General features: G+C 32.6%; 1 protein-coding gene across 11 annotated transcripts in view; it reads right to left on the bottom strand.

Moving 5' to 3' along the window:
* The window catches only part of ADGRL2 (adhesion G protein-coupled receptor L2), a 207,716-nt gene that overhangs the window by 46,947 nt on the left and 142,206 nt on the right, over positions 1-18,563 (bottom strand). For all 11 annotated transcript variants that reach the window (XM_040232461.1, XM_040232468.1, XM_040232470.1 and 8 more), the window contains exons 4-5: positions 12,677-12,786; positions 5,890-6,690 (exon numbers count right to left, since the gene is read on the bottom strand). In XM_040232461.1, coding sequence (XP_040088395.1) covers positions 5,890-6,690; positions 12,677-12,786 — 911 coding nt within the window. The remainder of the gene's footprint in view (positions 1-5,889; positions 6,691-12,676; positions 12,787-18,563) is intronic.

Raw genomic sequence — 18,563 nt, forward strand, 5'->3', positions numbered from 1 at the left:
TACATCTTACAGGGAAACAAATACTGTGACATCTTTCCACCCAGCAGCCATTCTTGCTTGAAAGATTTTTGAGCATGGCTGATTAGATCCAAACAGAAGATAAGCTTGGCATGCTTGTTCTGTTTTAGTAAGGAAACATCTGAGGCTTTGACATCTTTCTTTTTGAAAAGATAGGTATAAAAAGAAACTAGTTCTGATCAGAGGTTATATATAATCTCATCAAGATAACAAGTTGGACCAAATTTTGCCTAATTCAAAACCAACTCTACATATTAACAGAGAGTTTAAAAGGACCTACAGTTAACTCACTTAAAAGCAGAAATTTAAAAAGAAAAAAAAAATTTAAGGTTATTCTGGACTTCCAACATTATTTTTAAACTGTTAAATCCATTAGGTTAAAGTAATAATGGAGTTTAATGTTTTCATTCATTAATGACCACTTAGTTTAAAAAACAAAAAAATTCTGTCAGTAAAACTTTAATGGCATCATTTAAAATCTATTAGGTGATCACAGTAAAGTTTTATCAACATTTAGATTACTGAATCTTAAGACTTTATAATTTTCAGGCTTTAAATTTAAATAAAGCAGAACAAATTAAAAATAACTATTTTTAATGATAATCTTTTTTTTAATTTATTTTTTATTTTACTTTACAATTCTGTATTGGTTTATAAAACATTAAGTTATTTTATGGTTTTGCTACACATAAGGACCAGAATAGAACATTAAAACTTCTTGGAAAACAAGTTCATATTATCACTGACATAATTAGTATTTTAAGCTCTGGTCCCTAGATAGTTTGCATAATTCTGACTCTATGACAGAGTATGCTAAGTTTATCAGAAAAAGCAGTGTACACTATTTCTAGTTCTTTAGTAGTGATAAACTCCTTGTTACCAGTAAGTGCAAGATACACTTTTGACAGTCTGTTTTCATCCTATCACTAGAAAAACTTCTTAACCAACTGGTTTATTTCCAGGGCATTGGTTACTAATCATATGAGAGAATCCTGTGTACATTAGTCAAGCATCATGCCTAGCCAGCTGTTGCAGAAACCTATTCAAACCTGTTTATCTTTTTTTGGTAAAGCACTTGCCTGACATCTTGTTAAACCTCATAATTTTCTCTTGATTACAATGCAGACAAGCTTTCAGTGCGTTCTCAATTAACATTTGTCAAAAGCATCACAATCTTTTGAAGAAGTGTTAAATGAATGTTGTTGAATCAAATCGTAAAAGGGCTGGGAAATCAGAGCAAAGAGAAAAGGGCAGAGCAGAATGGCTTAGTGCTACCCCATCTGATGTATCCCTTGACACTGTACTAATTAGTACATATTTAATGACTGAAATATGTATTAACAATACACAATTAGTGATCTGTTAGTAAGCATCAGTAAAGATTCAAATAAATGAGTGAAGGTAGGCAATAAAATGACCTCTATTAAATGCACAAAACTTCCTGAAATATTCTGTAGCCCATTTCCATGTGTCACTGATGATACATATTCATATATTTTATCTTTTGTTCATTAAAAGAAGTTAAACTTCTTTAAGCAACACATTCTTCACTTGTGAATCAATGAAATATCGGGGTATCATGAAAATAAACATGAACATCAATGTTAAGTGGCAAAATTTAACCCTTTAGGAGGACAACTACAAAATTGTTCAAGGACAAGATTTAGGAACTTCAAGAAAAAGCAATTTTCTAATACTGAAGCTAGAGATGAGGAAGTATTTATAAAAATTAATGTTTCTTTCCTTAGATGAAGACAGGTCACAACAGGGCACCCCATGATGATAAAAGCTTACATTTACTCAGCATTTATGTACCAGATGCTGTGCTAATCATCACTCATGGATCATCAGATGATCTTATTTAATCCTTACCACAACCCCATGAAGTAGGCACTATGATTATCTTTCTTTTACAGAACAGAAAACTAAGCCTTGGAGGAGGTTAAGCAGTTTGTTCAAGGTCACTTGTCCATAATGCTCTTAAATGTTATGATCTTACTTTTCTAGACAAAAGATTTTCATAGACTCTGAGAAAGTATGACACCCCACAAACAATATGTCCTTATTTTGGAGCATTTAACTGACACTATGCTCTGTGTAAATCTCTAAAAGAAGGAAAAATGTGGGAATATAAGGTACTAAAACAGTAATAATAAAAAGTTTCACAATGAAATGTTTGTGGCAAACGGCTCAAAACTCAAGAACTTCCTATAAATGGTAACAGGAAACATGACAAGTCACAATAGAATTATATTGTAAATCTAAACCCTACTGTTCACAGCCTTCCCAGTTATCAGATGCCATACCAACACACAGATTAAATGACTTAGCATTCTACCTACCGTATATCATTTAAGTACAGAGACCTAGAAACACTGACATTAATGCTAATAAACATATATATTAATAAGTACCCATGAAAACCTCAACAAACACAATCAGCCTGGTTCAACTTACTATGCCAGTATTTATTACAAACTTGCTAATTATTATCAGCTTTTTCCTATGTGAAAACATTTTAAGGATAATATGTATTTATGATAAATGAGAGGGTAGTTATTTCCCTCTTTCAAGTCCCCAAATTCATCCATTATTCACTGAATGAACACAAGCTAGAGTGAGAATATAGTCTAGTAAGGCAAAAACTGCAGCAGATTTATTAAATTTACCCTTATTCAATATCTAAAAACACCAATCATCTTTTAATTACCATTCATTATCAGCGGGAAGATGTCTTAAGAAATATTCTGTATTAAACACTTCTTAAATAATAAATCTAACTGGCTCTCTTAAAAAAATGTCCCTCATGTTGTTTGCCATGCTTCATTATTACTCTAAGTCAGATATTCAGAAACCATCAGAACTCAAGACAATATTTTTCAATAATGTTTGGGATATCAAATCTGCAGACAGATTAAGTAAATATAAGTCAATTCAGATTAAGACATAGAAAACAGTTAAAGTATGACCAAAATGGCTATTTTTTCCCTAAGCCAACATTACAGGGGAAGAAAGCAAAAGAGAAAAAACAGATCTAGTTTAGGATAATGGAGCAAATTAACTAAGCAGAGAACACAGAAAGCTAAACATTTAAAGAAAATAGGAAGATGTATTTGAAAGCATTATGAAGGCAAAGTAATAACATACTTGTGCTGTTAGGAATGGAAGGCATGAATTTATATAGGGAAAAATACTACAGCTAATACAGTGTGAAACAGTCCATAATTAAAATTATCAGTTTTACAACACAATATGTATCTTGGCTACATACATGATAGCAAAGCCAGTACATAGACTTGCTAGCAGTGCTTATTGGTTTGACCTAAATGTATGGGCCAGAATAGTTCTGCAAGGCCCCATTTACACGCAGTTAGATATCAGCACACATCTTGGACGAGTGAGGCAGGAGTCTCTCTAAAAGCATTTGAAGATGAGTTATAAAGAGCAAGCAAATAAGAGAATATGCTTCAAACATCAGCAAGAAAAATTTAGGTCAGATAAAACTTTTTACCACTAAGGGTTTAATAAGAAGTCAGCCCAGACTTTCACCTTCTGAGAATACATGAGAATGGCTATTTTGGATAACACAACACTGCTGTAGGAATAAAGCTACCACATATGGCAAAGTTTCTCATTTTCAAAGCTAGTAACTGCTTTTTCCAAAAAGCACCCAAATTATCAAAGATTCTTTCATCTGAAATGGGTCAAATTATTTATTAGAACATATGCCACATGTAGAAAGTGACATTATTACTCATCTTGTATTCCAAGAATTGCTCTGTTACAAGGAGGTGGGCAATGATTCCTTGTTGAGCTCAATCAACCTGTACTCAACTTTAGGAGTTATTTAACTATAATTGGCATTAAAAAAATTTTTTTTTACTTTTTTTTCCTAATGGAGGGGAAGAGATTTACTGCTACCCAAGAAACATTTAACAACTGTGAGAGCAATACAGGTTACAAAAAAAGATTAATACATATTCTCCAGGCAAGAATCCTGGAGTGGGTTGCCATTTCCTTCTCCAGGGGATCTTCCAGACCCAGGGATTGAACCTAGGATTCCAACATTGCAGGGAAACTCTTTACTGATTTGGCCACCAGGGAAGACCCTTTTACAATGTCAAGTTCTGTCAATTACTGAACTTTGCCTTTTACAAAACTATAGGATAAGAGAGAACCATCATACTAACTTTTAGGAAAACAACTGAGATGTAGGAACTATCCCAAATTGCTGGCCTCAAGAGAAAAAAATATGTCTGAATTTAAAGATAATGAATACTAAGATAATATCAATAAAGATTTTCATGACCTAATGGAAGATTTCATTGTTGAAAGTTTATCAATGGTACACTACTACAATTTTAAGCCAACAAATTCTAGATATACATGAATTAAAGAAAAAGAGGGCTTGCACCGATGGCTCAGACGATAAAGAATCTGCTTGCCGTGTGGGAGACCTGGGTGTGATCCCTGGGTTGAGAAGATTCCTTGGAAGGGGGCATGTCAACCCACTCCAGTATTCTTGCCTAGAGAGTCGCCATAGACAGAGGAGCCTGGTGGGCTATACAGTCTATGGGGTCACAAAGAGTCGAACATGAGTGAGTGACTAAGCACAGCATAGCACAGCACTAAGGCATGTCATTATTGCCCTTATAGTGTATGAAGAAAAATCACACATTTCATATTCTATACCTCAAATTAGAATTCAACTCCTAAGGCTCATGCTTTTGCAGTCCTAACCCATGACAATATTTAGGACTTAGTGACTTACTAAGTCACTTACTTATTAACTGACTTAATGAGTTACATTATTCCTTAAAATATGTATAAGTATATGTAGCTGTGTTTAAGCATGTGGTTGTATACTGCTTTAACAGAGGAAAAAGATATTAATTCCTGTTCCACCTTGTTGAAGAGATTGATTTAGTTACTCCAAAGAACATTCTGGCTCCTACAATTCAGAAGTAACTCAATAATGTGAAAATTTCAATTAACTCAGAAAACTGAAAAAATAATTCAGATCTTTTAAACACAAATATTATTGTTCAAGTAGAAAAGACTTATAATTAGGCAAACTTCATAATAATATATTAAGAGATCATTCTTTTATCATGAATATGAGGTAATCTTATTTTAATGAAAATTCGAAACTTAATTTACCCTCAAAACTTGTTTACTGCAGAACTGAAATAACTTGACAAACTAAAATATATTTCCAAAGATTTATAAAATAATGATCCTTTGTAAAGATACTTAAAGAGAACACAAATTTTAAAAATGCTAGCAGAACTATCTTCATAAGCAATACTTGGGATCATCTAGTGCTTCGTCTGTGGGTAACAGTTAAAAGTCCAGAAATGTTGACCTAATACCATCACAAATTTATTGGGAAATAAAAACGTGTAATTTTACATGATGATCTAGAGACAGCAGACACCAAAACTTTAGAACGCTTATGCCTGGCACTGTACATCAAGCCTAGCAATTCTCCTGGGACTTCCTAAGACACATTTCCTTTAACCACTGGCGCCAAGAAGTTAAGAGGTCTGCACACAGATTATAATCAATTCAGAAGTCAGGTAGGAAAAAACACACAAAGCTAACAGGTTTGTAGTTGGCAATACCTTTTTAGCAATGGAAATCTAAACTGACAAAGGATGCGACAATTTTTTGAAACCAACATTTAAATGAAATTCAGAAAAAGAAAATGGACCAAAATAAGGCTAAAATGTAAATACTATATGACAATTTGAAATGCCACAATATTATCACTTGCCCTTTATGAAAAGAGGAAAAAAATAAAGAGGGATAAATTAAGTCAAAAATAAACTGCTTAAAAAAGATATAAGCATTAGCAAGTAAAATTCTTACCTTGGGCAGGATCAGGTGGACCAAACTCCAGAGAATATCGTAAAATGAAGTTATTGTTCCACACATAGAGTTGGTTATCTCTTGGATTGTAATCCACTGCAGCAATATACTGGTACTGGTTGGGGAAGGGAACATCTACATATTCTCCTCGGTTTAATCGGGTATTGTAAATATAATCAATTGCATTCTTGCCTGTTTCACTCTCATTGTCTTGATAAACTGACCTGACCACATAAAGGACTCCACAGATCATAAAAGCATTTGAGGCAGCTCGTTTGTCATACACAGTCTCCCACGTTGCTTCAAATCGAAGAGTGTATGGATTCAGTTGGCTAATGACTATCATTCCATTGTTCTGCTCAGTGGCATAAATGACCCATAAGCCATTTTCATCAACTGCTAGGTCAATATCAGTTTTTCCTCCCCATCTATATGGTGAAGTATCATGATAGTTAGCATAGTTAATTATGGCCTCTCCACTCTTAATTCTAGTCCTCAAGTCAAATTTCACAATATTCCTTGTTCTTTCTTTGTTAAAGAAGACAGCACCATCATATACCACAAATCCAGTACCATCTACTCGATTTGGAAGTTTATAGGTTGTTGTTTGGCGACTGTTTTGGAAATCTTCTAAAGATGCATATTCTATTAAAGTATCAGTACGATAGGGAGTCCAGGGCATGAAATAAATTTTATCTGCAGCCTGAAGAGGGTCCTTGCACCAAGCACCTGCCTTTTGTTCAGCTTCATATATACATGGTGAGTCCACAATTGCTTTCAAGGTCCCAGGGCACACAAAAACTAACATTCACAGAGAAAAAACAAGAATTAAGCAAAGTTAAAAGATTATACAAGCAAGCATAAATTTCAATGATTATAGACCAAAAAAGAAAAATTCACCTTATTAATATTTAATTTTACCAAAATGTATACTTCAGACAAATACTACCTTTCTTTCCTCAAGTTGCCATAATCAATGCACAAGTTTATTTTCACAAATACAAACCAAAGTAAAGATCATTCATAATCAAGCTAACAATTTATGCTTTTGCTATGTGTTTTATCTTACAGTTCTTTTATGCTTTAAAACTGTGCTTTGTGCATAAAAGTGAACAAAGTACTTTTAGACCAAACTTTGTACCCTCCCTCCCTTAGCCCACTTATAACCCCCAAAAGCAAAACACCAAAATAAAGCAAATAAAACAAAAACTCCAGTGTGAAGGCTTATTTAGAACTTCTATGGAAGTTAGACTGAAAACAAAAGTACTTCAGTTGAAGGAACATAAATATTCAGAAAATGCAATTAGAAGCAGAGAAAAGTAAATACAAGGAAAGCAGTGATGAAACGACCAGGAGACCCTGTAACCATGGCATGCTATGGAGAGGGTTCTGGAAGCCAGGCAAGATGACACTTTAATAATAAAATATCCAAGGGGGTCAGAAAAAGAGGTAAAGGGTAAAAAGAAACAGAGAAAGGACAGCTCCCCCTCGCCGACTTCAGAAATTTTACCCCATCACCAGATTTAGTAGTCATATAATTTCAATGTAAACAGTCGACTTCTTTATGAGGTGCATTTATGAGATCCTGCTGATTGTATTTTAATGTCAGGAATGTTGTGGGGGAAGGGAAGGGAGGAGGTAACATCCATAAGGCACATAACAAGGAGCTGGGGTTCAAACTGTATACGTTATTTACCTTTTTGCTCCACTTCTATTTTAAGCATCGGAAGAAAAAAAAAAGTGCAAGGGAAAAAGAAAAAAGATTAAAATAAATTGACTATTAGTCTAAGACTGCATTTGTAATAGATGCTAAATATAGGAAGAATAAGAGCTGCACTACTTTGGATAAAGAGAAACACACAACAGGAAAACCTAGCAGGAGAAAGATACTAAAGTTACATAAAAGAACATGGATCAATCATTTTAGTAGATTAAGGAGGCAATACAAATATGTTGGCATGTTGTTTCACTTAGTGTACCTGAATAAATAATGAAACTCTTCACTAATGTGTGGTATACAGACTTGCCTTTCCAAAGTCACTCAGCATTCTTACTAAGTTTTATTTTAAATAGGTATGCTACAGACAACTGCATGCATAGGTGTGTTATTTCCATTTATCTTATCACGTGAACTCATTATTAAGCTGACTAAAATTAGGTAAACATAACAACAAGGATATATGTTTATAAAATGGCAATTTAATTTTGAAGCTCAGGTCAAATGTAATGAATACTGTTATTTTTACATTTTTCAAAGTTACATATGTAAGAAGAAATATATAATTATGCAGCTCAGTATGTTTCAATTTTTTCTATTAAATTTTCTGCTTCTAGAAAAAAACCATCGTAACTATAAAAAATTAGCCTCCTTTTCAGGAATATGTAAGCCTCCCCCTTTATCCCAATAGTTATATTGAAGGGTGGGGAAAGATAATATACTTTTCCTCCCCACTATAATTAGTAACTTTACTTATTTACACATATATTTACTTTATATTATAAAATTCTCATTAAATTCTCTACATCACATTTCCCAAACGTGTAATACAAAATCTATTTTTAAAAAAAGTAAGCAAAATACATACAAGGAAAAAGCAAGCACAGTAGGCAAGGAGAAAAAGGGAGAAAGAATTATGGTTAGCTTATTATGACATTGTCTACCATCATCAATTTACACAAAAGCAAGCCAGCATGCAGCAATCATACTGAGCATTCAAAGCAAATACCTTGATTTCCACAGACCCTATGAAAGGTAAATGCTTTCATAAAACAAACCTGATTAGTAGAGTTACAGGAGAAAAAAAATCCTCCCTTCAAGATATTTAAAGAAATAGATTATGCAGTTAGGAAGTATGCTATAGAATATCCTTGCTGGTAAACAATATTTAAATAATTATGAACTATAAAATATTAGTTTAGACTGCATGTAGGCTTTGAAGTATGTTGCCTGAATTTCATAAAGTGATCAGATTAATGTATGTGATTCCCCCCTTGCCTTATTAAAATGCATTAGGGTGTGCCAATACTATAACTCCAAATGGGTACTCAAAGATACTGTAGTTGCACATTTCATTAAGATCCCTTAGCTTGATTAATTTTTCTTAAATTGCAATAATTCATCAAGATTAAATACTGACCTCCTGAAATACTTAGGGAAAAATGAGTTTTGTCACAGGAAACCTTCCACATTAAGAGACCCTGCCCCAATCCAACTTGGTCTATTTAACCAATTTCAGGAAACATACTTGCTTTATTAATGAGTAAATCTGACTACATCCAGTAAAAACGAAATTCAGTGTTACTGACGTGGAACAATTCTTTTCTTTATTAACCACTAGTCCTAAAATTACTGCTCAGTGAAGAGCAATATTATACCTGCTTAGAATCAATAATGGAAGGGGCGTGGTGGGAAAATAAGGATAAAAGAAATCATTAGTGGTGAGTCTGCTCAGACTAACTCTCTATACAGCTATATTCTTTCCTTTTAGGAAAGGATGATTTTACTCAAATAAATCAATTAAATGCAAAGAATGGAAATAATAAATTAAAAAATATGCATTTAAAACAGAAATTAAAACAAGTTCAATAAAGGATGTAGAAAGTATATTTTGTTTTCTATTAATTGAAAATGGCTGAGTTAGTTTTATTACTTGATACACTAAATCGACAGTACAGTTACTATGCAAAATATTAAATAGGTAAGACTTCATTTATGATTTAACTGGTACCATTTATATAAAAAATAAAATGGATATATATTAGATATAAAACCTACAATTTTAATGAAAACTGAGAAGTAACATCCAAATGTAAAAAATAAATTAAAACTTTTGATGATTGATAAAGTGCAAAAAATATGGATATTTAAAACAACAGGCCTCACATTATGATTTTTATGATAACCTAAAGGATATATAGCTCTGTCAAATTAATCAAAATTTCATCAACCCATAAAAATACAATAAAATTAATGAAATTAGTATTTTTATCACAAATATATACTGTAACTTGTCTTAAGAGGCTGTATGAATTAATTCATAACAATACATTTACTATGCTATAGAACAAACATAAACACATGACTCACTAACATCAGTGGAGGACATAGTTTTGAAGACAAGAAGTTGACCCAAACAAAACCTACATACTCTGTATCCGAAGTGACACACTATTTTATTCTGAATAATCTTATGTTTATTCATTAATAATGACACATCAATAGTAAAGGTTTTTTACTCATCAAATAAAACAAAGCTAAATTTATGGTATAATTTTTAAAACTTACTGATAATTTGAAATAAGAGGGTTCAAAAATCAAAACCAAATCATGCCTATGGGACATGGAAATTCTGATTTGATTATTCTCCTTTATCCATAGGATCCTTATGACTTGTTTTAAACACATATTCATTCAATTACTAATCAAATAAAATGCATGTGTCTGTCTATAAACAAACAAAGTAAAACAAACTACAGCATGTATAATGGACTCTGTTGCATAAATTTATTATAAAATTTTCAGAGATCATGGAAATTTTCTGAATTTTTGTTTTTAAACTAAGAGAAAATAGTTTGGGATGGATATGTTCCTGAGGCATTTGCTCAGGACAGACAGTGGCATAAAGCCAGATGATAACAGACACATAAAAAATGCTATTTGTTGGTGACAGTTTTTATCAACTAAGCAAAGGGTAAAAGGAGTATGCAAACATTACAACATACTAAAACACTATGAAAACAAGGGAAAAGTGAAAGCTAGGAGATTAAAATAAAAGCAAGTATGAGAGATGACTACAACAAACAGAAGCATGAGGAAATAAAGGAGAGGAAAATGGGGAAAAGAGATTGAGGAGATAACACAGACCCAAAATAAGATCAAAACTATCTAAAAAGATCATTGGCAGTGAAAGTCCTGGAATTTATAGTGTGTCACCACTGTACGGTATATAGGAAGTAGAATTACTTCTATTTTTTAGCAAGGAGTAGTTTCTCCAAAGCCATAGACTTATTTCTGCTTCATGCAAATATCTAGAAAGGTAACAGCAAATTGATTACTGTCTTTTTTTTTTTTTTTTTTTTTTTAAGGACAAACACTAAAAAGAACAAATACTTCTCTTGAGAATAGCTATTTGCAAGTTTGGTGCACAATGTACAACACTTCTGGAGAACTGAAAAAGTAAAATTTTGAAAGTTAGATGTTCCAGAAGATATCCACACTTTCCTTTCTTAAAAAGCACAGGAAATAACTTAAAAGTCTGAAAATAATATTTTCTTAACACTGTTCTTGATCTATAGACTAGGTTACAGGAACTGGCTCCAGAGAGACAATTCTTGGCAGTTCTGACTGATTCCACTGTGTGGGAATGGATGCTGTACTCCTTTTCTAACTTGAGGACAAAGACCACGCTAAATTCACACGAAAGTGACTTTACAGAACAAAATTTTGGTTAGCTCCAAAGAATACAATGTTCCTCTAGTGGCACAGGAGAATGATTATGTGAGCCACCAACACTACACACAAGAGAAATGATATAAAGATCAGTGCACTCAGTAGGCTTCCAATCCTACAAATGGTATAGAAAATACTGAAAACATAAAAAGCATCCATTTCACGGTAACACAGGAACACAGAGCAGGAATGAAAAGAAAAGATAATCTGTGTTTGGCCTTTAACTGATTCTCCACACAAAGGCAATTTATCAAAACTGCGGGCAGAGAAGAGAGACAGCGCCTTCACAGGATGTGTAAGAAGGTATCACTACCATATTGCACATACTATAGTTATCTAAAATTGGCCCTTTGTTTTCAGAAATATTGATAGTTTAAGCATAGAAATCTAGTTTTTAAGGTTTTGGAAAAAGCAATTTAACTATTAGAGTCCATCGTTTTTTTAAGAAGGGAAGTCCTCCTAGAGTAAATCAATCAAATTTCTGCTAAAGAATTCTTAACTCAAATGCCTATGATTAAGGTGACATGACACACATATATATATTTTAATTTAAAAAGTAAAGGTGATAAGAACAATACAAACAAAATATATTTAATCTTTTTAATCATCTAAAGTGCTTTTTCCTACTGAAAATGCAGAATACAATTTCTAAGTATGAATTCTGAGGTTAGGAGGAAAACTACACAAAATTACACTATTAGCTGAAGCCTACTTATGAAGTTTCCAATTAAATTTTAAATATCCTGCTAAAGGATATTACTAAAAATGGATGTTGAGAAATTAAAAATATGTGTTACATACTTGTTACATCTATTTTTTTTTTCTTCTTGGTTAAGATTTTATCACCGAATCTGGTAAAGGACTGCTCCCTTAAGAACAAGGGACAAAAAGGAAAGCACTTGCTTCAGTTAACTGCAGTGGTAGCTTTTACCAGGCCTTAAAGTTACAACAGCAGGTAGCCATTCAAGTAGCTTACTATTAAAACTGAAGTCAGTTCCTTCTTTAGAAAACTGTGAGCCAAACCAATTTGTCAGCAACTGGTATTGGGCAAAAGTACAGATTTCTATCAGCCCTATTGAATAGCTAATTCAAGTTTGTTTTCTGGAAAAACACTAGCCTTAAAAGCCAAACACTTAAGAACACAGACAGACACTTGGCCAGCTTCACACTATGGCTTCCTTCCACACTTCATGAAGCTAATTGGAGGCCCAAGTCTGTTAGTGCTCTGCATGCATAATAGTTTTGTAGGCCATAAACATATGCTTCTTTCACATGGGTCCTCTTTCAGCGTCAATGAGAAATGCTGTAGAAAGTGAAAAATATAAACTTCATACTTACTGTAAGGGACACATTCATATTGGACCTCAAGATATTTGTATGTTCCGGGACATGGATCAGGAAATACATCTGACCCAGTAACTACTATACACTGTGTTCGATTGTTGCACCTGGAAAACAAAACAAATCAAACTTGTGTAACAATAATGTATTTGTTTACTCTTAATAAAAAATATAATAGAGAGCTGATCCATATTGTCTTTAGGCAACTAGTACCATAACTTTTAAAAATTCAACTGATAATAGCTTACTGTAAAGAGTTACAAAAAGTCCTATTTTATTTATGCTGTCATACCTCTGTATCATGAGTCACAATGAATTTTAACTAGAAATAAAAAGAAAATCACTGATAGTTTTGTTATTTTACTATACATTTTAATTGAAGTTTCTGACATGTTCAACATGTACTGGAAATAAAACTTACTTGGTTTCCTACTATATTTAAGAATTAAAATTGCACTTAAAAACGATATTGAACTAGAAGAATGGAACTGAACAAAACATGGAGTCATAAATTGAACAATGTGGAAATAAATTTTGAAAACATATTAAAACAAAGGAAGAGCCAGGTTTTTAAGTTTATTCTCTAAATCAGGTTTCTGTGTTGTGTTCTATTACAGATACTTATATACTCTTGAATATCAGATACCAAGCCAATAGATTATACCTTCCATGCTTTTGGCCTACCTATATGATAGAATGCATTGAAGGCATTTAGCATAGTGCCTGGTACATACTGAGTGTGGCTCAGACGGTAAAGAGTCTGCCTGCAATGCGGGAGACCCGGGTTCGAATCCTCAGTGGGGAAGTCCCGTGGAGAAGGAAATGGCAATCCACTCCAGCACTCTTGCCTGGAAAATCCCATGGACAGAGGAGCCTGATAGGCTATAGTTCATGGGGTCTCAAAGAGTCGGACATGACTGAGAGACTTCACTTTCACTTTCAAGCATTGTGTTACACTCACTATTTTCACAGATCAGTATACTTATATTTTCAACATATGACTATACAGTCACTTTTTCTATATTAGTACTCACTGAAATACAACATTAAAAAGAAGGTCACTAACATGAGGCCTGGAATGCTCTATTTATTCCTATTGGCAGTATTTTTTTATTTTGTGTTGTCAATGATTCATTGTCATTGAGACTATTAGAATTAAGTTAGAATTCTAGGCAAGATGATTATTTATTTAAGTTCTATGAATTTGTCCCAATGATCTTGTTATAAGCTATATAAAGGTAAGAACTATTTCTTTTAAATTTAATTTAAATTTAATTTCTTTTAAATTTGACTTGATTACAACCCAATGAAATGTTTGCAGGGTTCTTACCTTCTTGCCAGATTTTCTGTCAGTATATAAATTAGGAAGACAAAGCAAGCAGAACAATAGCATTTTAACAAAATTTACTTAATAAGTTGAGTGTGAGACATTCCATAGTGCATTACTAGACTATAGAATTGGAGAAGGCAATGGCACCCCACTCCAGTACTCTTGCCTGGCAAATCCCATGGATGGAGGAGCCTGGTGGGCTATAGTCCATGGGGTCGCTAAGAGTCAGACACAACTGAGCAACTTCCCTTTCACTTTTCACTTTCATGCACTGGAGAAGGAAATGGCAACCCACTCCAGTGTTCTTGCCTGGAGAATCCCAGGGACGGGGGAGCCTGGTGGGCTGCCGTCTATGGGGTCACACAGAGTCAGACACGACTGAAGTGACTTAGCAGCAGCAGACTATAGAATGGCAAATGAAGAATGAAAGCCTGGATTTTAGCACAACTAATTCAAGTAAAGGGAAGGAGTACTGTGTCATAGAGGAGTAGGTATCTAAGTCATGAACCTTAGAGCTACTTCAGCTCAAACCAGGTTGATTTTCCCTGCAAAGCAGCAAGACCTGAAAACTTCTATAGGATCAATTATGCAAATTGTATAGGTCAAGGTATAATAAAATGAACTTCAAGTGGATGCTTTAACTACTAAGTAAATTATAACTAAAATCGCTTATACAAATATTAAACTAATGCACAAATCCCTTTATTCAGTACTTCTCTTAAATGGCTCAATCATTTAAAGAAACTTGCCAGTGCTTCTCCATTTAGTGTAACTGAATTATTTTAACATGACTCATGGAAAATTTTGATATCCTAAAATTTTAAATCACAAATGGATTTTAAGATTTCTCAAAAGATCAATGTCTATTATTTCAACTGGTTCATTTTCTTCTTAATTTCATAAGTGTTCATCACTTCTTTTAAAGTTTCTTGATCTCAGGAATTCTCAACCACTAACCTAGTCCCCATCAAAAATAAAAATCTTTAATTTCCTTGCTTGTACTTATTCATACCAACAAAGATCCTCCCTTTATCTCACCCTCAAACTTCTCAAAAACAAAGAAATCTAAACTCCTGTGGGTTAGATACCCCTTTTATATACCCCATCTATATACATGTTATAGCCACTCAACAAAGCTCTGCCATGTTTTAATATTTATAAAAATGGTCTTAATATTTATTCAAAATATATTCATGATAGAAATCTGATAAAATAACAATCAATGTCACAATATGTTTGCAGGAAGTATATAAGAGATAAGTAGTCTTGCTTCCATTAATTTGTTTAAAAGATGATAAATACCATAAAATGAAAAATAATTGCTCATATTTACTTTTTCTGAATAACACTGCATTAGTCATTTGACCACAAAGTTCAAATTAATGTCACAAGCAATTATAATAATTTATATCAATCACATAATTTTTATTTTGCTTAATAATCACATTGCACAAGAGAGCAAAAAGTACTAATTTTAGGGCTAAGTGTTTAAGTAAAATTGAAAAGGTTAAGAAACTTAATGGAGTTTCTACAAATACAGTTATATAGATTTCTAGAATTCACAGCCTCCTAAGATGTCAAAAAGGTTTGTTTTACATATCAGAAGTGCACGAAAATAATCTTGAGGAAAAAAAAAAAAGGAATATGGGTACTAAAATAGTAAAGGGTCAGCAAGAAGAGGAACTCAAAGGTGCAAGAATATCAGATTTGCATATTAGTATCTTGATTGATGAGAAAGAAAACCTAAAATCTTAAGAGGACCAAATGATGGAAATAAAAATACAGACTATGTACATTCTTTTATGAATGAAGCAAGTAGTCTTAAGTTTCCAAATACAAAAAGTATAAGGGAACAAGGGAAAAAGAAATACCCTATGTGAGCTGTTAGTACTAAGAAAAATCCAAAAATCCCTTCACCATTATGCTATTAGTAAGGCTGTAAAATTACAAACTGCTATTATTTAAGAAGACAGGGGAAAAGAAAGCAATTAGTTAGCCACAGAGGCAAAGTAAATTCCCACCAACTGCTCAGCTTCAAGTTTTCATTCTAATGAAAATAAAAAGTCACAACTAAGCCCAGAAAGGAAAGGCATTCAGCTGTTTGCATTCTCAGCCCTAAGAACATTTCCAGGCTTGAGTTTCTCTCTCTTCCTCCAGAGGAAAAGATTTATCATAAAGGTACAGCTATATGAACAATGAAAGTATCAGTATATTTAGTAATACCATGGGGACTCATTCTGTTAAAAATTTATACTTTTCTTAAATGTGAAACATAAAAATTCAGTATGAATAAGAACAAGACAGAAGAAGATAAACTGGGTTTTTTAATAGACGGACTTTAATTATGACTCGAAGGAAATGGAAATACTGTTCTCATTAAGAAACACTTCAGCTTATAAATAATCGAACTTATTTTATTAGATGTTTGTAAGGATACACAATGAGTTAGGAGAGTTAAAGTACTGGTTCTCAAAATGTGGTTGTTAGACAAGGAGCATCAACTGGGATCTTGTTAGAAATTCATTCTCAGGTCCCACTAAAGACTAACAGGCTCAGAAACTCTTGAGGCTAGTACCCAGCAATCTGCTTTAACTAGCTCCACTGATGATTCTGATTTATGGAGACCACTGGGTTAGAGGCAGGTTTAGGTATCTTAGCAAAGACTAGATTATATATGGAAACACATGCTTTTGCTCTATAAATCTTAATAAAATACAAGTGACACAGAAAAGCCTTTAGTGATGAATATGATTTATGCAGCAAGTACATGGTACAGTTTACAATGTTAACATATCTTCTGTTGCTAATTTTGATCATAAGAATCAAGGATACCTTGATTCCTAACCTGAGAGGTCTCAGTAAGTACAAATTCGAGGTACATGTATATATCACATGCTGAGCCCATTTTCAACAACAGAGGGAAAATGTAATTTTTTCCTAGCTAATGAAAATATATAACACTAAATACACCTAGAAATAAAATTTTTGGTAATCTGTAAAAATATGCTATGTTTCCTAGACACAAGATGTCATTAAAAGTAACAAATCAAATCAAAACCCAATGAAACCACTGCAAATTTTTCTATATTTAACCTCTGACTTATCTATTCAAACACATTTTCATAAAGTAGCTCAACTATGGGAAAACATACTATTTACGGTTTTTAGAAAGAACTCAAGGGACATAAAGGCAGTCCTTACAAAAATTTGCCTTTAAGCAACTTCTTGGATATAATATATGATTTAATATCCTCAATCTCAAATTCTAAGCATATAATCATGTTTAATGTTCTAATGGCATTCCAAAAACTTCCCAAAGTTGGCATGTATAGGTAAAAGGCTACACACATCATTGGTTTAAAAGCACCATTTAAAAAATCACCTATGTATTATTTCTATACATTATTTTAGGTTACAACTTTCTATCATATTAAATATTTCTTCCTCTAATTTTCAAACCTAAAATATATAAATAATGTAACACTCATCCTTAGAATTCCATATGTAAGTAAAATAAATCTAATAATAAATACTTGGTAACAAGACCAAGTTGAGATAGCAGAATATAACTATTTCTGATACTAATATTCATAAAATTTACATTTTAATCATAAAACCCACCACACAGAAAATCCAAAATCCTGCTTTAAAGGCCATAGAGCTGCTTTAAATGGAGCAAAAACATCTGAATTTTAAACATTATTTAGAAAATCATTCCTGTCTTCCTACTCTATTGGGAAAAATTATATTCGAAAAATAAAGCTAAATGTATATCTCAAAAGCTGAAGAAAATAAAACAAAAACTTTTAGAGCTTAATGGTCTATTAGAATTTACTTTCCATGTACAATGGAGTACCAGTATACCTGCTTATTAGCAAAACTTAAGTGTATGATATTTAAAGTCACTGATATTGTCTAGGTTTGTGCACAGTATGTAAGAGAAAAATACTTTCAGAAATATCTAGAGTATCTTTTAACCATCACAATTAGCAGATGATACGAAGTTCTAAGTATTAAAAGTCTTTTATTTTTTAGAGGTAGTCAATGTTCTTAGGTTTCAAAATTAAATTCTAAGATAGCTATAGTATTTTTTGAAATTAAGATAAATGTTGCCAAGAAAAATGTATAATTGATAAAAATGTCTTTTATAAATATGTATTATCATTAATTTACATACTAGTATATGGAAATTACTTAGAAATTACCAGCACAGATTAACAGTGGTATTTTGAAGAAACATTACCTTTTTATTTTGCAGACAGTAATGCTTCATCTCTAATGAAACATCAATAATACAAACAAACTATTAATATGCTGCTTTCCTTAATCTTTTAAAACTGTAAATGAAAGAAGGAACAGTACACACATTATGTATTATAACCTGAGAATAAAGTATATAAAAATCATCAGCATACCATATCATTTGACTCTGTTCAGAAGCAAAATTATTTGCTAATTGGGGAGATTAGTGCTTAAAAACAGAAGCTTTAGAATAAAATAGAATTGAGGTTTTAGTTTCAGCCCTGCTGCTTACTTAACTGTGAGTCCATAAGC

Source organism: Oryx dammah, unplaced genomic scaffold (assembly GCF_014754425.2).
Source record: "Oryx dammah isolate SB20612 unplaced genomic scaffold, SCBI_Odam_1.1 HiC_scaffold_28, whole genome shotgun sequence".
NCBI lineage: Eukaryota > Metazoa > Chordata > Mammalia > Artiodactyla > Bovidae > Oryx > Oryx dammah.